At 37.4% G+C, this 18,752-nt stretch overlaps 1 protein-coding gene across 7 annotated transcripts in view; it reads right to left on the bottom strand.

The window, feature by feature from the left end:
* The window catches only part of BBOF1 (basal body orientation factor 1), a 56,010-nt gene that overhangs the window by 32,779 nt on the left and 4,479 nt on the right, over positions 1–18,752 (bottom strand). For 3 of the 7 annotated variants that reach the window (XM_049113714.1, XM_049113713.1, XM_025443353.3), the window contains exons 3-5: positions 13,742–13,807; positions 10,534–10,677; positions 801–881 (exon numbers count right to left, since the gene is read on the bottom strand). In XM_049113714.1, the coding sequence (XP_048969671.1) occupies positions 801–881; positions 10,534–10,677; positions 13,742–13,807 (291 nt within the window). The remainder of the gene's footprint in view (positions 1–800; positions 882–10,533; positions 10,678–13,741; positions 13,808–18,752) is intronic. The other 4 variants (XM_049113716.1, XM_049113715.1, XM_049113718.1 and 1 more) reach the window with 2 other exon arrangements.

The following is an 18,752-nucleotide window of genomic DNA, read 5'->3' as shown; positions in this document are numbered from 1 at the left end:
AGTACCAGGAAGTGCTCCAGAGTGAGAACACCAAAATGCTGCTTCTGCTCCACTCCTAGGTGGAGTGGAGAAAAATGACATTTTTCACTATAAAAATTGGGAATCTAGAGCTACTTTTTGAAGCAAATCTAAATCTAAACCTGACATGAGTACTTATTTGCCCCACCCTCAACTTCCTACATCCCTACCAATTTCTGAAAAAAAAAATCTGTTCAATTCTTCCCTGAGAATGAAAAATTAGAAGAATTAATGAAATACCATGGGTCCTCTGAAAATATTGTGTAGAAGAGAAGTGTTCCAATGCACTTCCCACAATTTGGAGAATTAATGTCAGAGGCACAAGGAAACATGGAAGTTTGTGATATGTTAAGGAACATTTTTGGGGCCCCTTTTATTAAGATCCTTAGCCTGGCTTGGCTTGACTGAGGAAACACCTTCATGTGTAACAGAGTGACCTCTCCCATCCAATCCCCCTATACAATGTGGTTATGTGCAGCTCTCCTTCCACCAGGGGAACACCAAGCTGACGGTGGTGTGTCCTAAAGCCTCGGTAAATTGATAATCCCTCTTGAGGATTTCGGGACTCTCTAACTAGGAGAGGGAAGAAGACTAGACATTGGTTTCGATTTCCCTGTTTTGGTTTTTTTTTTAATTCTGCTATGATATGATAAATATTCTCTAGTAAGAGTCAAATGAAAGGTTGACATGTCTCAGAATGCATATAGATACTTATATTGTTTTAGTAAATCAATAAAATATTTCTTTTTTTAAACAAAGTATTTAACTCTAAAATGTCATACCTTTTCTTCAAAAAACCTGCCCTCCAATCTTCTAAGAGTCTCCTGATGTTTCTGCTCTGTGTTCCTTAAATTCTCCTTCAGCTGTAATTAAAACAACAAAAAAATATCAATAGGAATTCAAGGTGATTGAGGCACATTCCTGGAATATTCTCAATAAAACATTTTCTGTTATACATTATACATTATTTCTGTTATACATTATATACATTATACAATATACATATTATACAATATACATATATTATTATTTCCGTTATACATTATTATACATCATTAATCCTGAACAGAACAATTCCACATCCCTGCCTGTGAGTACCATCTTTCCCAATAATCTTCTACAGACACAAGATAAGTATTCAGTTTCTAAAAAGCTGTTCATGAACAATAGTTCTCAGGACAAGTTGTTCTCATAATCATATTTTCGAAATATCATGTGGACTCATAGAATCATAATATTTTAGAATTGGGGCACCTGGCTAGCTCAGTTGGAGGAGCATGCAACTCTTGATCTTGGGGTCATGGGTTTGAGCTCCATGTTGGGTGCAGGGATTACTTAAATAAATACAATTTTTAAAAATAATATTTTGGAATAGAAAGGGACCTTAATAGTCCTATACAATTTCTCATTTATTTTTTTTAATTTTTATTTATTTATTTATTTATGATAGTCACAGAGAGAGAGAGAGGCAGAGACACAGGCAGAGGGAGAAGCAGGCTCCATGCACCAGGAGCCCGATGTGGGATTCGATCCCGGGTCTCCAGGATCACGCCCCGGGCCAAAGGCAGGCGCCAAACCGCTGCGCCACCCAGGGATCCCACAATTTCTCATTTAATATAAGATTCCTTCTATGAGAAAAACATTGAGACACAGAATTCATTAGACTAGCATTTCATAGTTCCCATTTTTAGAAAATTCTTTCTAGTATTAATCCATTTTTTAAATATTTCATTTATTTATTTTGGGGGGGGAAATAAAATATTTTATTTATTTATTTTAGAGAGCAAGAGCAAGAGAGAAAGAGAGAGACAGCACAAGCAGAGTGAGTGGGAGAAGCAGGCTTCCTGCTGAGCAGGGAACTCAATGTGGGTCTCAATCCCGGAACCCTGGGATCATGACCTGAGCTGAAGGCAGATGTTTAACCAGCTGAGCCACCCAGGCACCCCTCCTAGTATTAATCTGAAACACATTTCCTTATGATTACCACAGATGAATCCTTCTATCCTCAAAACATGTGTACATGGAATAAAAAGGACATAAAAACTCTTCTAGGCAAAGGGTAAACTACTTTAAAGCTATGATCCTATAGTCTACATTTCCTGCCAATCCATCAGGCTGAAATAGACATACTCTATCTAATCTTCATGTCATTAAAAAAGCAGTAGAGAAGGGTTTCCCCCAAGAGATAGATCTTTCTCACTTGCCATCTGTTTTACTCTGGGCAAATCACTTCTCTAAGTCTCAGGTTTCCAGGAATAAAAAGAGAATAATAATAGTAACTAGCTCATAGTGTGTGGCAAGGATTAAATAACAAACAATACATGTAAAGTACCTAGAATAGTAACTATTTAATATAAAGGCTAGTTATTATTATATCTACTATTGTCCTCCCTTATACTTAATAATTTTCCTGTGATCTCTGTCCTAACTGTATTAAATCTCAATTAAAAAAAAATATTTTATTTATTTACTCATGAGAGACAGAGAGAGAGAGAGGCAGAGACATAGGCAGAGGGAGAGAGACACAGGCTCCCAGTAGGGAGTCTGGTATGGGACTCAATCCCAAGACCCTAGGATCACACCCTGAGCCAAAGGCAGACGCTCAATCACTGAGCCACTCAGGTGCCTCAAATCTCCATTTTATGTCTCTTTCAGATGTTCTTTCTCCCTGTATTTTTCATACAATTTTTTAAATGACCTCTTACATCGTTAGACTAAAAATTAATGTCAACATATAAATTTATGGAAATGTCTATCACCTTAGTGTGTGCAGGGATTTCATATGCCATTGGACTCCCTCAAAAATCCATAATTTTTAAAAGATTTTATTTATTTGAGAGAGAGCACAAGCTGGGAGGGGGTGCAGAGGGAGAGGCAGACTCCCCACTGAGCAGGAAATCCAACAAAGGGCTCAATCTCAAGACCCCAGGATCATGACCTGAGCTAAAGGCAGATGCTTAACCAACTGAGTCACCCAGGTGCCCTTCAGAAATCCATAAATTAACAAACCTTTCAAAAAATAATTGACATCTATAAAAACCTTTAAAAGTTTATGTTCTTTAACTTATAAATTCCACTTCTAAGAAGTTATCCTAAACACTAATTACAGATGTAGAAAAATATTATTACTTAGATATGCATCATGGTGTATAATAGTGGAAAATTAGAAAATAGTCCAAGGGCCCAAGGACACCTGGGCAGCTCAGTTGGTTAAGTGTCTGCCTTCAGCTCAGGTCATGATCTCAAGGTCCAGGGATCAAGCCTCATGTCAGAGGGAGTTGGGAGTCTGCTTCTTCTTCACCCTCTGTCCCTCCCTACTGCTCATGCTCTCTTTCTCAAATAAATAAATAAAATCTAAAAAAAAAAAAATTTGCTACACATTCTATAAAAAGTCCAGATGTCCAAAAACAAGGGATCAATTAACAAATTATAATAATTGGGGTGCCTGGGTGGCTCAGTTGGTTGAGCAATGGACTCTTGATTTTGGCTCAGGTCATGATCTCAGGGTCATGGGACTGAGCCCCATGTCTGGCTCTGAGCTGCGCATGGAGTTTGCTTGAAATTCTCTCCTCCACCTCAGCCCCTCCCCCTCCTCTCTCTTTCTCTCACTCTCTCAATAAATAAAATCTTTTAGAAAAATAAATCATGATACATCTACCCAGTGGAATTCCATACATCTAGTCAGAAGATTTTATAGAATAATATATAATGGCATTGAAAAATATTCACAATAAAAGCAAAAAAGTCAGGTTAACAGTTTTTAAATAATAACCTCATTAAAAAAAATAACCTCGTTTTTAAAAGCATATATTTTTAAATGTTTCTAATACAGAGGAAGAAAAATGGAAAGAAAATACACCAAAATATTTACCAGTTATCTCTAGGTAGTATAATTGTCAGGGGAGGACTTTTAATTTTCTTCTTTTTTATCACCTAAATTTGCTGAAATGGGTATTATCAGTTTGTCAAAAGAAGAAAAACTAAAATTATTAAAAATAATAACTGCAACCTACCAATGTATGCTCCTTCTGTTAATCACGTAGATAGAAATCATTTTTTCTTTAAAATTTATGCTTTGAATGTCTTGTGATAATCTAAATTAGCCTCTTTTATTTATTTTAAGATTTTATGTATTTATTTATGAGCGACACAGAGAGAGAGAGGCAGAGACACAGGCAGAGGGAGAAGCAGGGAGCCGGATGCGGGACTCGGCCCCCGGACTCCAGGATCACGCCCTGGGCCGAAGGCAGGTGCCAAACCACCGAGCCACCCAGGGATCCCCTAAATTAGCTTCTTTTAATTTGCATAGTGAATTCTATATATACACTATAATTAATTTTCTTCCTCTGTGTATACATTCCCTTCCCATTTTAAGTTCATGGGCCCCTACACCTGCTTTATTATTTTTTTTTCCTACACCTGCTTTAATTCTTCCGTATTTGGTATTCCAGAGAATCACGTTGTTTTTTCCCATAATCCTTTGCCTTTGAATTTTAAGTCTTCCTGGCCCATGGCTCTTTTTTTTTTTTTTTTTTTAAGATTTTATTTATTTATTCATGAGAGACAGAGAGAGGGAGAGGAAGCAGAGACATAGGCAGAGGGAGAAGCAGGCTCCATGCAGGGAGCCCGATGTGGGACTCCATTCTGGGACTCTGGGATCATGCCCTGGGCCAAACACAGACGCTCCACCGCTGAGCCACCCAGGCATCCCATGGCCCATGGCTCTTTCTGAAAAGTCTGAAACCTATTTCTCCATTAGGTGGCAATATTGTTCTTAAAAAAAGAAATCATACCGTGGCCCATTAGAGTATCCACTAGTTAATTCACTTTGATTCAGAATGTATACCTATACTTCTGATAGCTATTTTGGGAGTTTCTAAAAAGTTATGGATCTTAACTTGATTCAGTCTTCAGGATTTTTTCTTTTTTTAAAGATTTTATTTATTTATTCATGAGATACAGAGAGAGAGAGAGGCAGAGACACAGGCAGAGGGAAGCAGGCTCCATGTAGGCAGCCCAATGAGGGACTCGACCCCAGGACTCCAGGATCACACCCTGGGCGGAAAGCAGGTGCCAAACGGCTGAGCCACCCAGGGATCCCCAGGATTTTCATATAAAATTTTTTTATATTCCTTTTAGAAAATTTTCACGCTTTGTTGAGGAATTATTAACAGTAAAGTATTTCAAGTGTATGATGATTCGACATACATATACATTATGAAAGGATTCCTCTAGTTAACAGAAAACTTGATATTCCATCAATTACATTTTTAATTTAAAGAACTACTCAGCATTCAACAAAGATCTATTGAGCATTACTGTGTACCTTGTATTTCAAGGAATACAAAGGAACAATGCTGTTTATGGCCCAAAGATTTGTAATCTAGTAGGGGAGATAAGACAAATAATAAGTATGTCAAGGTAGAATAGGCTAAAGGGTATAAAAGAGATACAAAGTGGTATGAAAACACAAAGAAAATTGTTATTTTTTTGCTAATAATCTTTTCTTTTTTTCAGCTTTATGAGGTAAATTGACATACAACATTGTATAAATCTTAGGTATATAACGTGTTGATCTGTTACACTTATATATTGTAAAATGATTACCACCATAGCATTAGCTAGCACTTCCATACTGTCACTTAATTGCCATTCCTTTTTTGTGGTAAGAACATTTAAGATCTACTCTCTTAGCAACTTTCAAGCATATAATATAGAATTATTAGCTATAATCACCATGCTATACATTAGATTCCCCAGAATTTGTCCATCTCAGTACTGGAAGTTTGTACCCTTTGACCAATATTTCCTCATAACCCCTTCCCTGCCAGTTTGGGTAGCCTCTAATCTACTCTCTGTTTCTCTGAGTTCAGCTCTTTTTAGATTCCACTTATAAGTGATATTATACACTATTTAGCTTTTTGATTTATTTCACTTAACATGACATCCTGAAGTTTCATCCAAGCTGTCACAAATGGAAAGAAGAAAATGATTACTTTTTTTAAGTTAATATTTTTAAACATGACTCTGGGGGACTGCCTTATGGAGAACATGCATTTGAGCTGAGCCTTTGAAGGACAGGTAAAATTATAATGTATAAAGACCTGTTGAAAGTATATTCCAGATAGAAGAAACAGTGGAAACTATGTAAAAACAGCAGAAAAGACTTCAGGGATAAGTAAATATCCACTTTGGGTGAATAAAAGGGGGTGTGCATGGGGAAGTATAGTAAAAGGAGAAAATAATGTTACAAAGTAGGTGTAGGGTCTTGACTTTCACACTAGGGCATTTGGGCAATACTGGGTTTACAACAGAGAAATACTAAACATTCTTCAGGGAGGTGATCAGAACATTCCTGCATCAATACATACTTTGGACTGTGGTAGTGTGATGGTTTTAAAATACATACACAACCTCTATGATTTCCAAGGCTAGGTCAAGAAAGGGATAGCTTCTAGGGATACCTGGGTGGCTCAGTGGTTGAATGTCTGCTTTCAGCTCACATCATGATCCCAGGATCCTGGGATCAGGTCCCACATCAGGTTCCTTGTGGGAAGCCTGCTTCTTCCTTTGCCTATGTCTCTGCCTCTTTCTCTGTGTCTCTCATGAATAAATGAATAAAAATCTTAAAAAAAAAAAGAAAGAAATAAAGGGATGGCTTCTGTCTGGCTTTCTTTGGGATTACTCACTTTGGGTAAAGTCGTTGACCAAACTATGAGGGCACTCAGGGCCCCTTTGTAAGGCCCCTATGGGAAGATGTTGAGGCCACCCAGTATTTACTGGCTCCCACCTGACAGCATGTGAGTTGGCACCTGAGAACAGATCTTCAAGCTCTAATCAAGCCTCCAGATGACTGAAGCCCTGGCTAGTTATCTTGATTGCAACTTCATAAAATGCCCTGAACCAGAACTGCCCAATTAAACTGCTTCCAAATTCCTGACCCATGGAAATTGTGCTTTTAACAAATGTTTATTATAGCTGCAAGCTCTAAATTTGGGGGTAATTTTTCCTGCAGTAACTAATGAAGGTGAAAAAATAGAGGGAGCAGGACTAGAGGCACTGTACAGGGATGCAGGTCACTGGGGTTCTGCTGCCAGCTCTACAACTTACCATGAAAGTCACTTAACATCTTTCTGTCTCAGTATTCTTGTCAGTAGAATGACTTAGGTAGGCCCTAAAGTTTCTTCCAGCTCTAAGATTGTATGAGTTCCATAAAAGGGTTTTGTTTTAGATGGTTGCCTTGTATCACTCATTTAGCAAGTTTTATTATTATTGTTATTATTTTTAGAAGCCACATGCCCAGCCTGGAGCCCAATGCAGGGCTTGAACTCATGACCCTGAGATCAAGACTCGAGCTGAGATCAAGAGGTGGAGGCTTAACCGACTGAGCCACCCAGGAACCCTGCAAGTTTTATTATTAAGTACTAATCCAGGAACTAGTGAGGAGTGACAAGGACATACACAAATAGATGATTTGGCTCCTTTTATTCTCAGTTTACAAAATTAAAGAACACAAATATAAAATAACTAGAGAAGACAGTTATAGAGCTGCTATTTTAAGGACTTCAAAGGTTTGGAAACCCATAGGAGGAGAGAGTTCCTCTGAAAATACTTCAAAGGAGCTTGTATAATGGTGAGCTACAGAAATTAAGAACAATTTTAAAGCAACAGTTATTAGAACAGTTGTAAAGCAACAACTTATCAAGTTCATGAACAAAGTCAGCCTAATGGGAAGTTCTGGGGATAACTTTGCAATTGTGATAAAAAGAGTTAAAACATACTCCTCCACATTCCTCCAGTCTAAGAAAGTATCTTCCCCTTTCCTAACTTGCCTGAAATGTGCCATCTCATTCCTTTAATTAGAGCTTTTAGGAATACTCTACTAAGATTTTTAAAGCTATATAATCATAACAACAAGTAAACAATAACAACTATGCTACTACTCTTACTGGGGATTAAAGGAATGACTGTCCTAAGTATTTTACACACATTACATTATTTAATCCATATAACATCTCTAAAAGGAGGCAGGTGATATTGCAGCCACATTTTACAAGTGAAGAGTCTGAGACTCAAGTTAACAAACTATCCAAATAACTATCTGATAGTTATTCGCTGTGGAACTAGGATCTGAAGGCTATGATTTTGAACACTACATTATCTTATCCAACTTAATTCATTTCTCATATATTGTTTCAATTTGGCAATTAGCTAAAAGGTAAACAGAAATAAGATGCAGGGGGATCCCTGGGTGGCGCAGCGGCTTGGAGCCTGCCTTTGGCCCAGGGCATGATCCTGGGGACCCAGGATCGAATCCTACATCGGGCTCCCGGTGCGTGGAGCCTGCTTCTCTCTCTGCCTGTCTCTCTCTCTCTGTGACTATCATAAATAAGTAAAAATTATTATAAAAAATAAAATTCAACAAAATTAAAAAAAAAAAAAAAGAAATAAGATGCAGGAACTCTGGTTTCCCATCAAAGCTTGTTCTTGTTAAATAGGGTTCTGAGTAGCCCAAGGAGAGCTTGAGGGGCACTGCATGCTCAGAGAACACCATGCTCAAGAGTGAGAGGCACTAAAAGGGATGGTGGAAGGGCCTTAATAATACTAATAGCTATAATCATAATTTTAGCAGCAGTGATAATAGCAGCAGGATCAGCAACAGCAGGTAATATTTACCATACAGTGCTATGCATTTACCTTTTTTAAAAAACTATTTTTTAATAATCTCTATTATTTTTTAAATAATCTCTTTTTTAAAAAGAGAGAGAGAGCACATGCATGAGAGAGAGAAAGAGAGAGCACAAGCAGAGGGGAGGGTCAGAGGGAGAAGCAGACTCCTCACTGAGCAGAGGGAGCCCAATGAAGGACTTGATCCCAGGACCCTGAGATCATGACCTGAGCCAAAGGTAGATGTTTAACTGAGTCACCCAGGTGCCCAGTGCTATGCATTTAAAACATTATTTCATTTAGTCTTCACAATAACCCTTTAAAGTTGATACCATTACTCTCTCCTCCATGTTTCATAAGAAGAAATTTAACAAGATACCCAAGTAGTAAAAACAGTATACTTTAGCAGTCTGGCTTCAGAGCACAAACTTTTAGCCCCTCCACTACCTGAAATAGATTATATTAGGTTTGGTAATATACTGCTATTACTAGTAATAGCAACAATATTCAGCTGCACATTGCAGTGGGCTCATACCAGGAATTTTGCTAGCATGTTGAAACTTAAAATTGGTACTTGAAATTGGCCATAATAAAAGTATTCATACTAAGGAAATCAGCAAATGCTATAAATCAGGACTTTTATCTGCAGAGAGCTATATGCCACTATCAATATAATTTTCACTTAAGTGCCATACAGTATTTTAAGCACTTTAAATATATGAACTCATTTCATCCTCACAACAACTGTATGAGCCTGTGAGTAACCTTTATTATCCTCAATTTACAGATTAGGCAACCAAAGTATAGAGAGGTTTATGCAACTTGCCCAAAGTCACAAAGCTGATTTAATCTACTATGCCCAGCACTCACCTATGTCATTTATTATTATTAATGCAAAAAACTATATCTGAGCTGAGGGGATGGGAAGTAAAAGAAAAAGCACAGCAAGGTCAGAGAAACTTTCTAAAAGTACTTAGTTTTTCTCATCCTGCCTACCCTTAACAGAGAGCCTTCTAAAATGTTCTAAAATCATCTTTCATTAGTCTAAACCTATTTTCCTTTAGGACTTTGCTATTTTGCCCCTTATAATTCCCAAGAACTGTAATTTCTTTTTTTTTTTTTTTAAGATTTTATTTATTTATCCATGAGAGACACACAGAGAGGCAGAGACACAGGTAGAGGGAGAAGCAGGCTCCACGCAGGGAGCCCGACGTGGGACTTTGCCCTGGGCCGAAGGTGGCGCTAAACTGCTGGGCTACAGGGACTGCCCTGTAATTTGTTTCTTATTGAAGTCACTCCAAAGATTTAATTGCTGATAAATGTGGTGGTGCCTAGATGGCTCAGTTGGTTGAGCTTCTGCCTTCCAGCTCAGGTCATGATCTCAGAGTCCTGGGACTGAGCCCATATCAGGCTCCCTGCTAAGTGCGGAGTCTGCTTCTCCCTCTCCCTCTGTCCCTCCCCTCTGCTCATTCTCTCTCTTACAAATAAATAAAATCTTAAAAAAAAAGAATAAAAAAATTATTGCTGATGTGAAAGGATGTGTTGGCTAAGAATTGGTCACAAAAAAAATCAATCAATGCTTAGAAAAGTCTTAGAAATAAGACTTGCACCCAGTGCAACACTCATTATGTCTTCCACTTTCTCACAAATAATAATAATCTCTAGAATGTCAAAGGGAGTCTTTTACCTTCTCACAGGAGTAAATGTCTATGAAAGCTCTTGCACACATAAGTATAGTACTGTAATAGTCACTTTATTGTGGCTCTCTGGAACTGAACCTGCAATACTTCCAAAGTATACCTGTAGTTAATTCTAATTTCCTTTATTTAAAGAAATAAAGAAACTTACATCATCTAATTCTTTCTCCACTTGGATTTTTCTCTTCTGGAATTGTTTTATTGTTTTCAGCTCTGTCTGAATCATGCCAATTTCTCTGGCTTTTTGATGGAACCGTCCCTCCAGCTCATTTATTTGCACAGTATACTTTTGTTCCTATATGCAAAAAAACAGGTAAGTGAGTTAGGAAAAAGAACAGAAGGGGATCCCTGGGTAGCTCAGCGGTTTACCGCCTGCCTTTGGCCCAGGGTGCGATCCTGGAGTCCTGGGATCAAGTCCCACGTTGGGCTCCCGGCATGGAGCCTGCTTCTCCCTCCTCCTGTGTCTCTGCCTCTCTCTCTCTCTCTTTCATAAATAAATAAATAAACCTTTAAAAAAAAAAAAAAAGAACAGAAGCCCTACACAGTCATGTTCCCTTTGAAGCCTTAGGCCATTTGTCTCTCTTCTTTGAAGAAATATTCCCCTTTTTATTTTTCCATAAAGTTTTACTTTTTGTTAGAAGATACCAAGTGCCTTGAATAAAAAAAAATTCTCAAATGAGATTATCTGATATAGAAAATGCAGATAGTTATTAAAAAGAGGTGTGAAAAGACTAAACAAATCTTTAATTTGTAAGAAAGACAAATAACATCCCTAACCCTAAATTAAAATTTTTGAAGAGATAAAGAGAGGGCCAATATCTCTAATAAGTCAAGAAGTTGGGGAAAAGCAGAAGGAAGAGCAGAGGGACAAAGAGAAGGCTAAGAAGGAGGAGGATGAGTAGAAAAGGAAAAAAAAAAAGGAGAGAAGAGGGAAAAAAAGGAGGCAGGAAGAAAGGGTGAATAACACAATTTTTAAAATGAATGAGAAAAAAAAATAAAAAAATAAAATGAATGAGATATCAAAAAGAAATGCAAATGACCTCCAAACATGAAAAAATGCTCATAATAGGAAAATGCAAATCGAAATACACTGAAATACCCTTTCTCACCTAACATGTTCACAAAAAAATCTCTTTTGACCATATACTCTGGTATATTGTGAATGGACGGTAGTTAGATTTCTCAGAATACAACATGTTTGATCAATTTGATTTAGGAGCCACATATTTTATGTAATTATATAATTACAAAATTGTAGATGCACAATCTAATTTTTTAAAAGCAACTTCTAAAACTCAAAACAAAATGTGTTCTTGAGTTGGTGGCATAAACTCAGAGGAATTATTTCAAATGGTAATGTAATTTGATCACTGATTCCTACTGGTATATATCCCAAGGGGGGAGTGCCCCCCTAAAATCTTAAACTAGTGCACCCCGGGTGGCTCAGCGGTTTAGTGCTGCCTTTGGCTCAGGGCGTGATCCTGAGGCCCCAGGATCAAGTCCCACGTCAGGCTCCCTGCATGGAGCCTGCTTATCCCTCTGCCTGTGTCTCTGCCTCTCTGTCTCCCTCTCTCTCTCTCTGTCTCCTCTCTGTGTTTCTCATAAATGGATAAATAAAATCTTAAAAAAAATAAAATCTTAAACTGTTTCTGCTAATCTATGTTGGCTATAATTATTGGTAATAGTACTTTGTGACCGTTGATGTATTGAGGTTTGAAGTAACTACTCAACTATACTGATATCATTAAGAACAGGATTTTGGGGTAAGTATCCCCCTTGGGCAGCACGGTAGCAGCTCTAACAGCAATAGTGATTATTAGGGATGGCGGCAGCAGCTGCAGCATGACCTGCAAGAGTCCAGAAGTTTCTCCAGAGCTTCTCAGCTACTCTGATTAATGAGAACCCCCAGACAGCATTAGAGAGCTGACTAAGGCTTTGGAACAGAAACCAGATGATGCACAATATTATTGTCAAAGAGCTTACTGTCATGCTCTTCTTGGGAATTATTGTGATGCTGTTGTTGATTAAAGAAATCCCTTGAACTTAATCCAAATAATTCCATTGCTATGCTGGGAAAACAGATATGTGAATACCATGAAAAAAGAAAACCCTATCCTGTGGTTCTAGAAACTTTTCTAGGGGGACAGGAATTAGATAGTGCAGATCCTGATTTTACTGTCTGAATTGAAAGGTGTCAAGAGGGACACCTGGGTGGCTCAGTGGTTGAGCGTCTGCCTTTGGCTCAGAGCGTGGTCCTGGAGTCCCAGGATCAAGTCCCACATCCGGCTCCCAGCATGGAGCCTGCTTCTCCCTCTGTCTGTGTCTCTGCCTCTCTCTCTGTGTCTTTCATGAATAAATAAAATCTTAAAAAAAAAAAAAAACGAAATTAAAATGAAAAAGACAGAGGCTGTGAGATAGGAAAAGCTAGAGGGGCAAGATGTGCCTAAACCAAAACAGTTCATAGCAGACATAAAGAACTCATATGCATCATCATCTTATTATACAAGAAATTGGGATAAATTGGTCAGTGAGATCAAAGAAGAAGAAAAAAATGAAAAGTTGGATGGAGATGCAGCTTTAAACAAATTATTTCAGCATATTTAGATGGGTCTGATGATGCAAAATATGACATGATCAAATAATTTACAGAGTCTGGTGGTACAGTTTTGAATACCAACTGGTCTGATGTAGATAAAAGGAAAGCTGAAATCAACTTTCCTGATGAGGGACGCCTGGGTGGTTCAGCAGTTAAGCGTCTGCCTTAGGCCCAGGGCATGATCCTGGAGTCCCAGGATCAAGTCCCACATCGGGCTCCATGAATGGAGCCTGCTTCTCCCTCTGCCTATGTCTCTGCCTCTCTCTGTGTGTCTCTCATGAATAAGTAAAATCTTTAAAAAAAAAATTCTGATGATACAGACAGAATGGAAAAAGTACTACATATATTAATTTGCTATCACTATATTGTAAAAACAACAATGACAACAACAACAAAACAGAACCTTTGGTGAAGGAGAAAGGAGACAGATCAAGTAATAAACTCTGTACTCCTGCATCTGTATTGAAAATATTGATATGGGCTCATTATATAGTCTTTAAAAATATATATTTCCTACCTCTGTCCACTGAAAAGCCTGGAAAGAATGACAAACTCAGTAGTACCACTACTACCAGATCATTTTCTACAAAAACATAATTCTATGTTATTTTTGAGCTTCTGTACAATCAACTATGTGAGCTTTAAGGTCACCAAACTACTCCAAGGACCTATTCAGTTACTCTTATTGTGTCTTAAATATCTGAGTATGTCAAAAACCTGACCACCCAGTAAGTAAAAGTATTAGTGTACCCTGATAACTCACCAATTTTTCCTTCTCCTCTTGGGCTTTTTCCTTTGTTTCATTCAATTGCTGTTTCAGTTTTTCAATCTATAGAAGTTGGAAATACAGAATCAAGAAGGTGAAGAAATTGTTCTGTATCCTACCTTTATTAAGTAGCCTAGTTTTCACATAATATTGAAACCAATAGAGTTGGAAATGTAGAGTAAGCTGGAAAGAAGAGAAAAGGGGACATATTCCATGTCCTTAACTTGCTATTGCCAGTTCTGAAACCTGGCTATCATCAGAGTTGCCTGTGTAACTATTTTTTGTATGTGGTAAAAAACACTATATTTACCATCTGAACCATTTTTAACACAGCACAGCAGTGTTACATATGTTCACATTGTTGCACAACAGATTTCTAGAACTTTTTCATCTTGCAAAACTGAAGCTCTATACTCAAGAAACACTAATTTCTTCTCCTACCTACTTCCCAGCCCTTAGCAACCACCTTTCTGCTTTTTATTTCTATGATCTGGACTGCCTCAGATGCTTCATATCAGTGGAAACACACAGTATTTGTCCTTTTGTGACTGGCTTATTTCATTTAGGATAATGCCCTTGAAGTTTATCCATGCTCTAGCACATGACAAAATTTCCTTCTTTTTAAAGTCCACATAATATTCTATTATATGTATATACCACATTTTCTTTATCCGTTCATCTATCAATAGACATCTGGGTTGCTTCCACCTCTTGACTGTGAATATTTCAATGTACATGGGTGTGCAAATATCTCTTCAAGATCTTGCTTTAAATTCTTTTGGAAATTTACCCACAAGCAGATTGCTGGATCATGTGGTAATTCTATTTTTAATTTTTTGAGGAACCTACATACTGTTTTCCATAATGGCTGTACCATTTTACATTCTCACCAACAGTGCACAAAGGCTACAATTTCTCTTCATCCTCTCCAATGCTTGTTATTTTCAATTTTTCTGATGGTAGTAGCCATCTTAATAGGCGTGAAGTAATATTTCACTGTAGTTTTGCGTATCTCTTATCTGGGTAACTTTTTGTTTTAAAGATTTTATTTATTTATTCATGAGAGACATACAGAAAGAAGCAGGGACATAGGCAGAGGGGAAGCAGGCTCCCCATAGGGAGCCCAACGCGGGACTCGAACCCAGAACCCCAGGATCATGACCTGAGCCAAAGGCAGACACACAACCACTGAGCCACCCAGGCGCCCCTCTGGGTAACTTTTTTGAAAAAAAGTTTCAAGAAAAGTATGAAGAATTCTTATATATTTCACCCAATTTTGCCCCATTTGCTTTCCCTTTCTATGTATGCATTGATAGATCTATCTAAAATATGAATATATACATGATATATATTTTCTTTCAGTTTTTCAATGTAGAAATATGAGAATAAGTTTAAGACATCATGGCCCTTTACCTGTAAATGCTTCAGAATGTATTTCCTAAGAAAAAGGATATTCTTTTAGCAGCACAGAATCGTTATCAAAATCAGAAAAAAAATTTTAAATTTTATTTATTTATTTATTTATTTATTTATTTATTTATTTATTTAGATTTTTATTTGTTTATGATAGTCACACAGAGAGAGAGAGAGAGGCAGAGACACAGGCAGAGGGAGAAGCAGGCTCCATGCACCGGGAGCCCGACGTGGGATTTGATCCCGGGTCTTCAGGATTGCACCCTGGGCCAAAGGCAGGTGCCAAACCACTGCGCCACCCAGGGATCAGAAAATTTAACATTGAAATAAAACTATTATTTCATTTATAGTCCATATTAAAATTTTACGACCAATTGTCCCAGTAGTGTCCTTTACTGCAACTTTTCTTTTTCTGGTCCAGGATATAATCCTAGATTATGCATTACATTTAGTTGTCATGTATCCTAGTCTCCATAATCAGTTTTTCAGTCTTTGTCTTTTAGTGTCTCAAAAGTTTTGAAGAATACCAGCCAGAGTTGGGGTTGTCTGATATTTCTGCATGAGCAGTTGCAGGTTATGCATTTTTGGCAGGCATATATTATCTAAGTGATGATGTATACCTTTTAGTAAATTACATCATGAGGTATTTGATGTTAATTTTCATCAGTTGGTTAAGACTATGTCTGCCTGGTTTCTCTACTTAAAAGTTACAATTTTTTAGGGACACCTGGGTGGCTCAGTGGTTGAGCGTCTGCCTTTGGCTCAAGGTGTGATCCCAGAATCCTGGAATCGAGTCCCACATTGGGCTCCCTGCATGGAGCCTGCTTCTCCCTCTGCCTGTGTCTCTGCCTCTCTCTCTCTGTGTCTCTCATGAATAAATAAAATTCTTTTTAAAAGTTACAATTTTTCCTTTTGTAATTACTAAGTGATTTATGGAAAGATATTTTGAGGCTATGCAAATATCCTTCTGTTCATCAGACTTTTACCACTCGTTTTAGCATCCACTGATGATTCTTAATGAAATCAGTTATTACCATAATGCTGAATGGTGACTTTTTTTTTTTTAATTTTTATTTATTTGTGATAGTCACAGAGAGAGAGAGAGAATGAGGCAGAGACACAGGCAGAGCGAGAAGCAGGCTCCATGCACCGGGAGCCCGACGTGGGATTCGATCCCGGGTCTCCAGGATTGCGCCCTGGGCCAAAGGCAGGCGCCAAACCGCTGCGCCACCCAGGGATCCCTGGTGACTTTTTTTTAGCTCCATCAGTCTTTGGAAATTTAATAATTTACTACATTCAACTGTAAGGAAAAGCTTTCCCTTCTCCCCTATTTATTAATATAATATTTTGTTAGCAATATGCACTCATGGACTTATTTTATTCAATGGATTATAATCTTTTATTGTTATCATTTATTTTGATTGTTTCAGGTTTGGCCAGTGGGAGCCCCTTCAAGCTAGTGCCTGTGCCCTTTAAAATTGTTTTTTTAAGATTTTATTTTTAAGCAATCTCTACATCCAACATGGGGCTTGAACTCACAACCCCGGGATCAAGAGTTGCATGAGCCACCAACTGAGCCCAGCTAGTTATCCTGCCTTTTAATTTTTTTTTACTTACTTTCTTGCACAGATATTCCAGGCTCATCCTTTACTTTCCCTGCTCCAGTCTTGGAATCAATCATTTGTACAAAAATGCTAGTATGGTTTAGTAGGAAACCTGAGTAGCTTTTAATTTTTTTTAAAGATTTTATTTATTTATTCATGAGAGACACAGAGAGAGAGGAAGCAGAGACATAGGCAGAGGGAGAAGCAGGCTCCATGCAGGGAGCCCGATGTGGGGACTCAATCCCAGGACTCCAGGATCACGCCTGAGCTGGAAGGCAGACGCTTAACTGCTGAGCCACCCAGGCGTAGCTTTTTAAACTAACTCCTTGTCATGGTTATAGAATCAGAGGATACATAAGTGAAATACTGTTGTAATGAGACTAGTTTAAGGAAAACCTAAAAATTCTAAGATATAAATTGAGACAGTTCTAAGTCACATTGGACAAGTATGAAATATATAGTACAGATGTGAAATGTAATTAGATTTATTTTGTAACTGAACAAAGGCTTAAGTACAAAAATACACTCTTAAGGAAAATCTCCTAATTTTGTTCAAGATATGTTTCCAAAACACATTATGTTTCTAATATTTCTATAACTAAAATTAAATTAGACTATTAAGTTTAAGTAGAGTTTAATGATACATTTCTAGAATACAGGAGAATGAGTAACAAAACTATAGGAGAGCTAGTTAAATAGGATATAATGAATCTACTTCTTCCTCCCAAGACAGTCTCTGGTTTTAATGGGCATCTATGATTATGAGAAAATTATGTTATTTGCTATAGCCAGATGCTGACCTCTGATACACAAAGGCAGATGAGAATCAGGAAATAGAAGTGACATTGATCAGCAATCAGCTAACACAGGCCATGAAGCTTCTATGTAATGAATTTGGAAAATTATTTTACCTAAAAGCTTACTTTAGAATAATACTTTATAGAAGACAATTTTGATAATGCTTATTATTGAAAGAGTATTTTTAAAATGGAAGTTGCTTAGGAAAGAAGGTAAAAAAAATAACAGTAATGCATAAAAATTACTTTATGATAAAATTCACAAAATCAAGATAAATGCTCAGTTGCTTGATTTCTGTAATAAGCTTTCACTATCATCTTGAACTTAGTTTTGATTGGTATTAACTTTTTCAAGGTATCAGCACACTCATAAGACATTCATTCATGCATGCAAAAAAATATTTTAATGAGTGCCTACTATGTGCCATGCCTGTACTAGGTGCTGGAATTGTAGCACTGACCAACAATAAAAAAAAAAAAAGCCCTCAAATTCTTTACTTCATTGAAGTTTCATTCCAATCAGGAAAAGAGACAATAAGCATATATATAAGTAATAATCATGGGACTTATAGAGGCATATGGGAAAGAGAAGAATTTGAAGTTACACCTAAATTCCACTTTAACATCCACTAGTTGTGTGATTTTGGGTCACACAGGTATAGTGTAAATGGGTATCTGTCCTTTTTGAGAGTCGATTATCTATAAAATGGGAATGACAATATTATAGCTACATGGGGTTATTTAAAGGTCTTTAATGAGATAAGAAAGGTATAAAGTACCTAGCATTGTGCTTGGCACAAAATAGGGTCTCCAAAATAGTAGTTCCCTTCCCTTTTTCTTCCAGATCTAATATAATAGCTTTACTCTCAACACTTGCTGGGTTCATAATCATGTGATCATAGATTATCAATGAATTGCTTTATAAATCATTAAAAGTATTTATCAATATCAAAAAACATATAGGTCAGGGGAATCTGGGTGGCTCAGTCAGTTGAGGATCAGACTCCTGATTTTGACTCAGGTCTTGATCTCAGGGTTGTGAGACTGAGCCCTGGATCTGGGCTCTGCACTTAGAGGGAAGTCTGTTTGAGAGTCTCTCTCCCTCTCCCTCTGTCCTTCTTTCACTGCTTGTGTGAACACACACCTCTTTCTCTCTCTCAATAAATAAATCAATCTTAAGAAAAAAACATATAG

Source organism: Canis lupus, chromosome 8, assembly GCF_003254725.2.
Source record: "Canis lupus dingo isolate Sandy chromosome 8, ASM325472v2, whole genome shotgun sequence".
NCBI lineage: Eukaryota > Metazoa > Chordata > Mammalia > Carnivora > Canidae > Canis > Canis lupus.
This window is presented reverse-complemented; position numbering and strand designations above follow the sequence as displayed.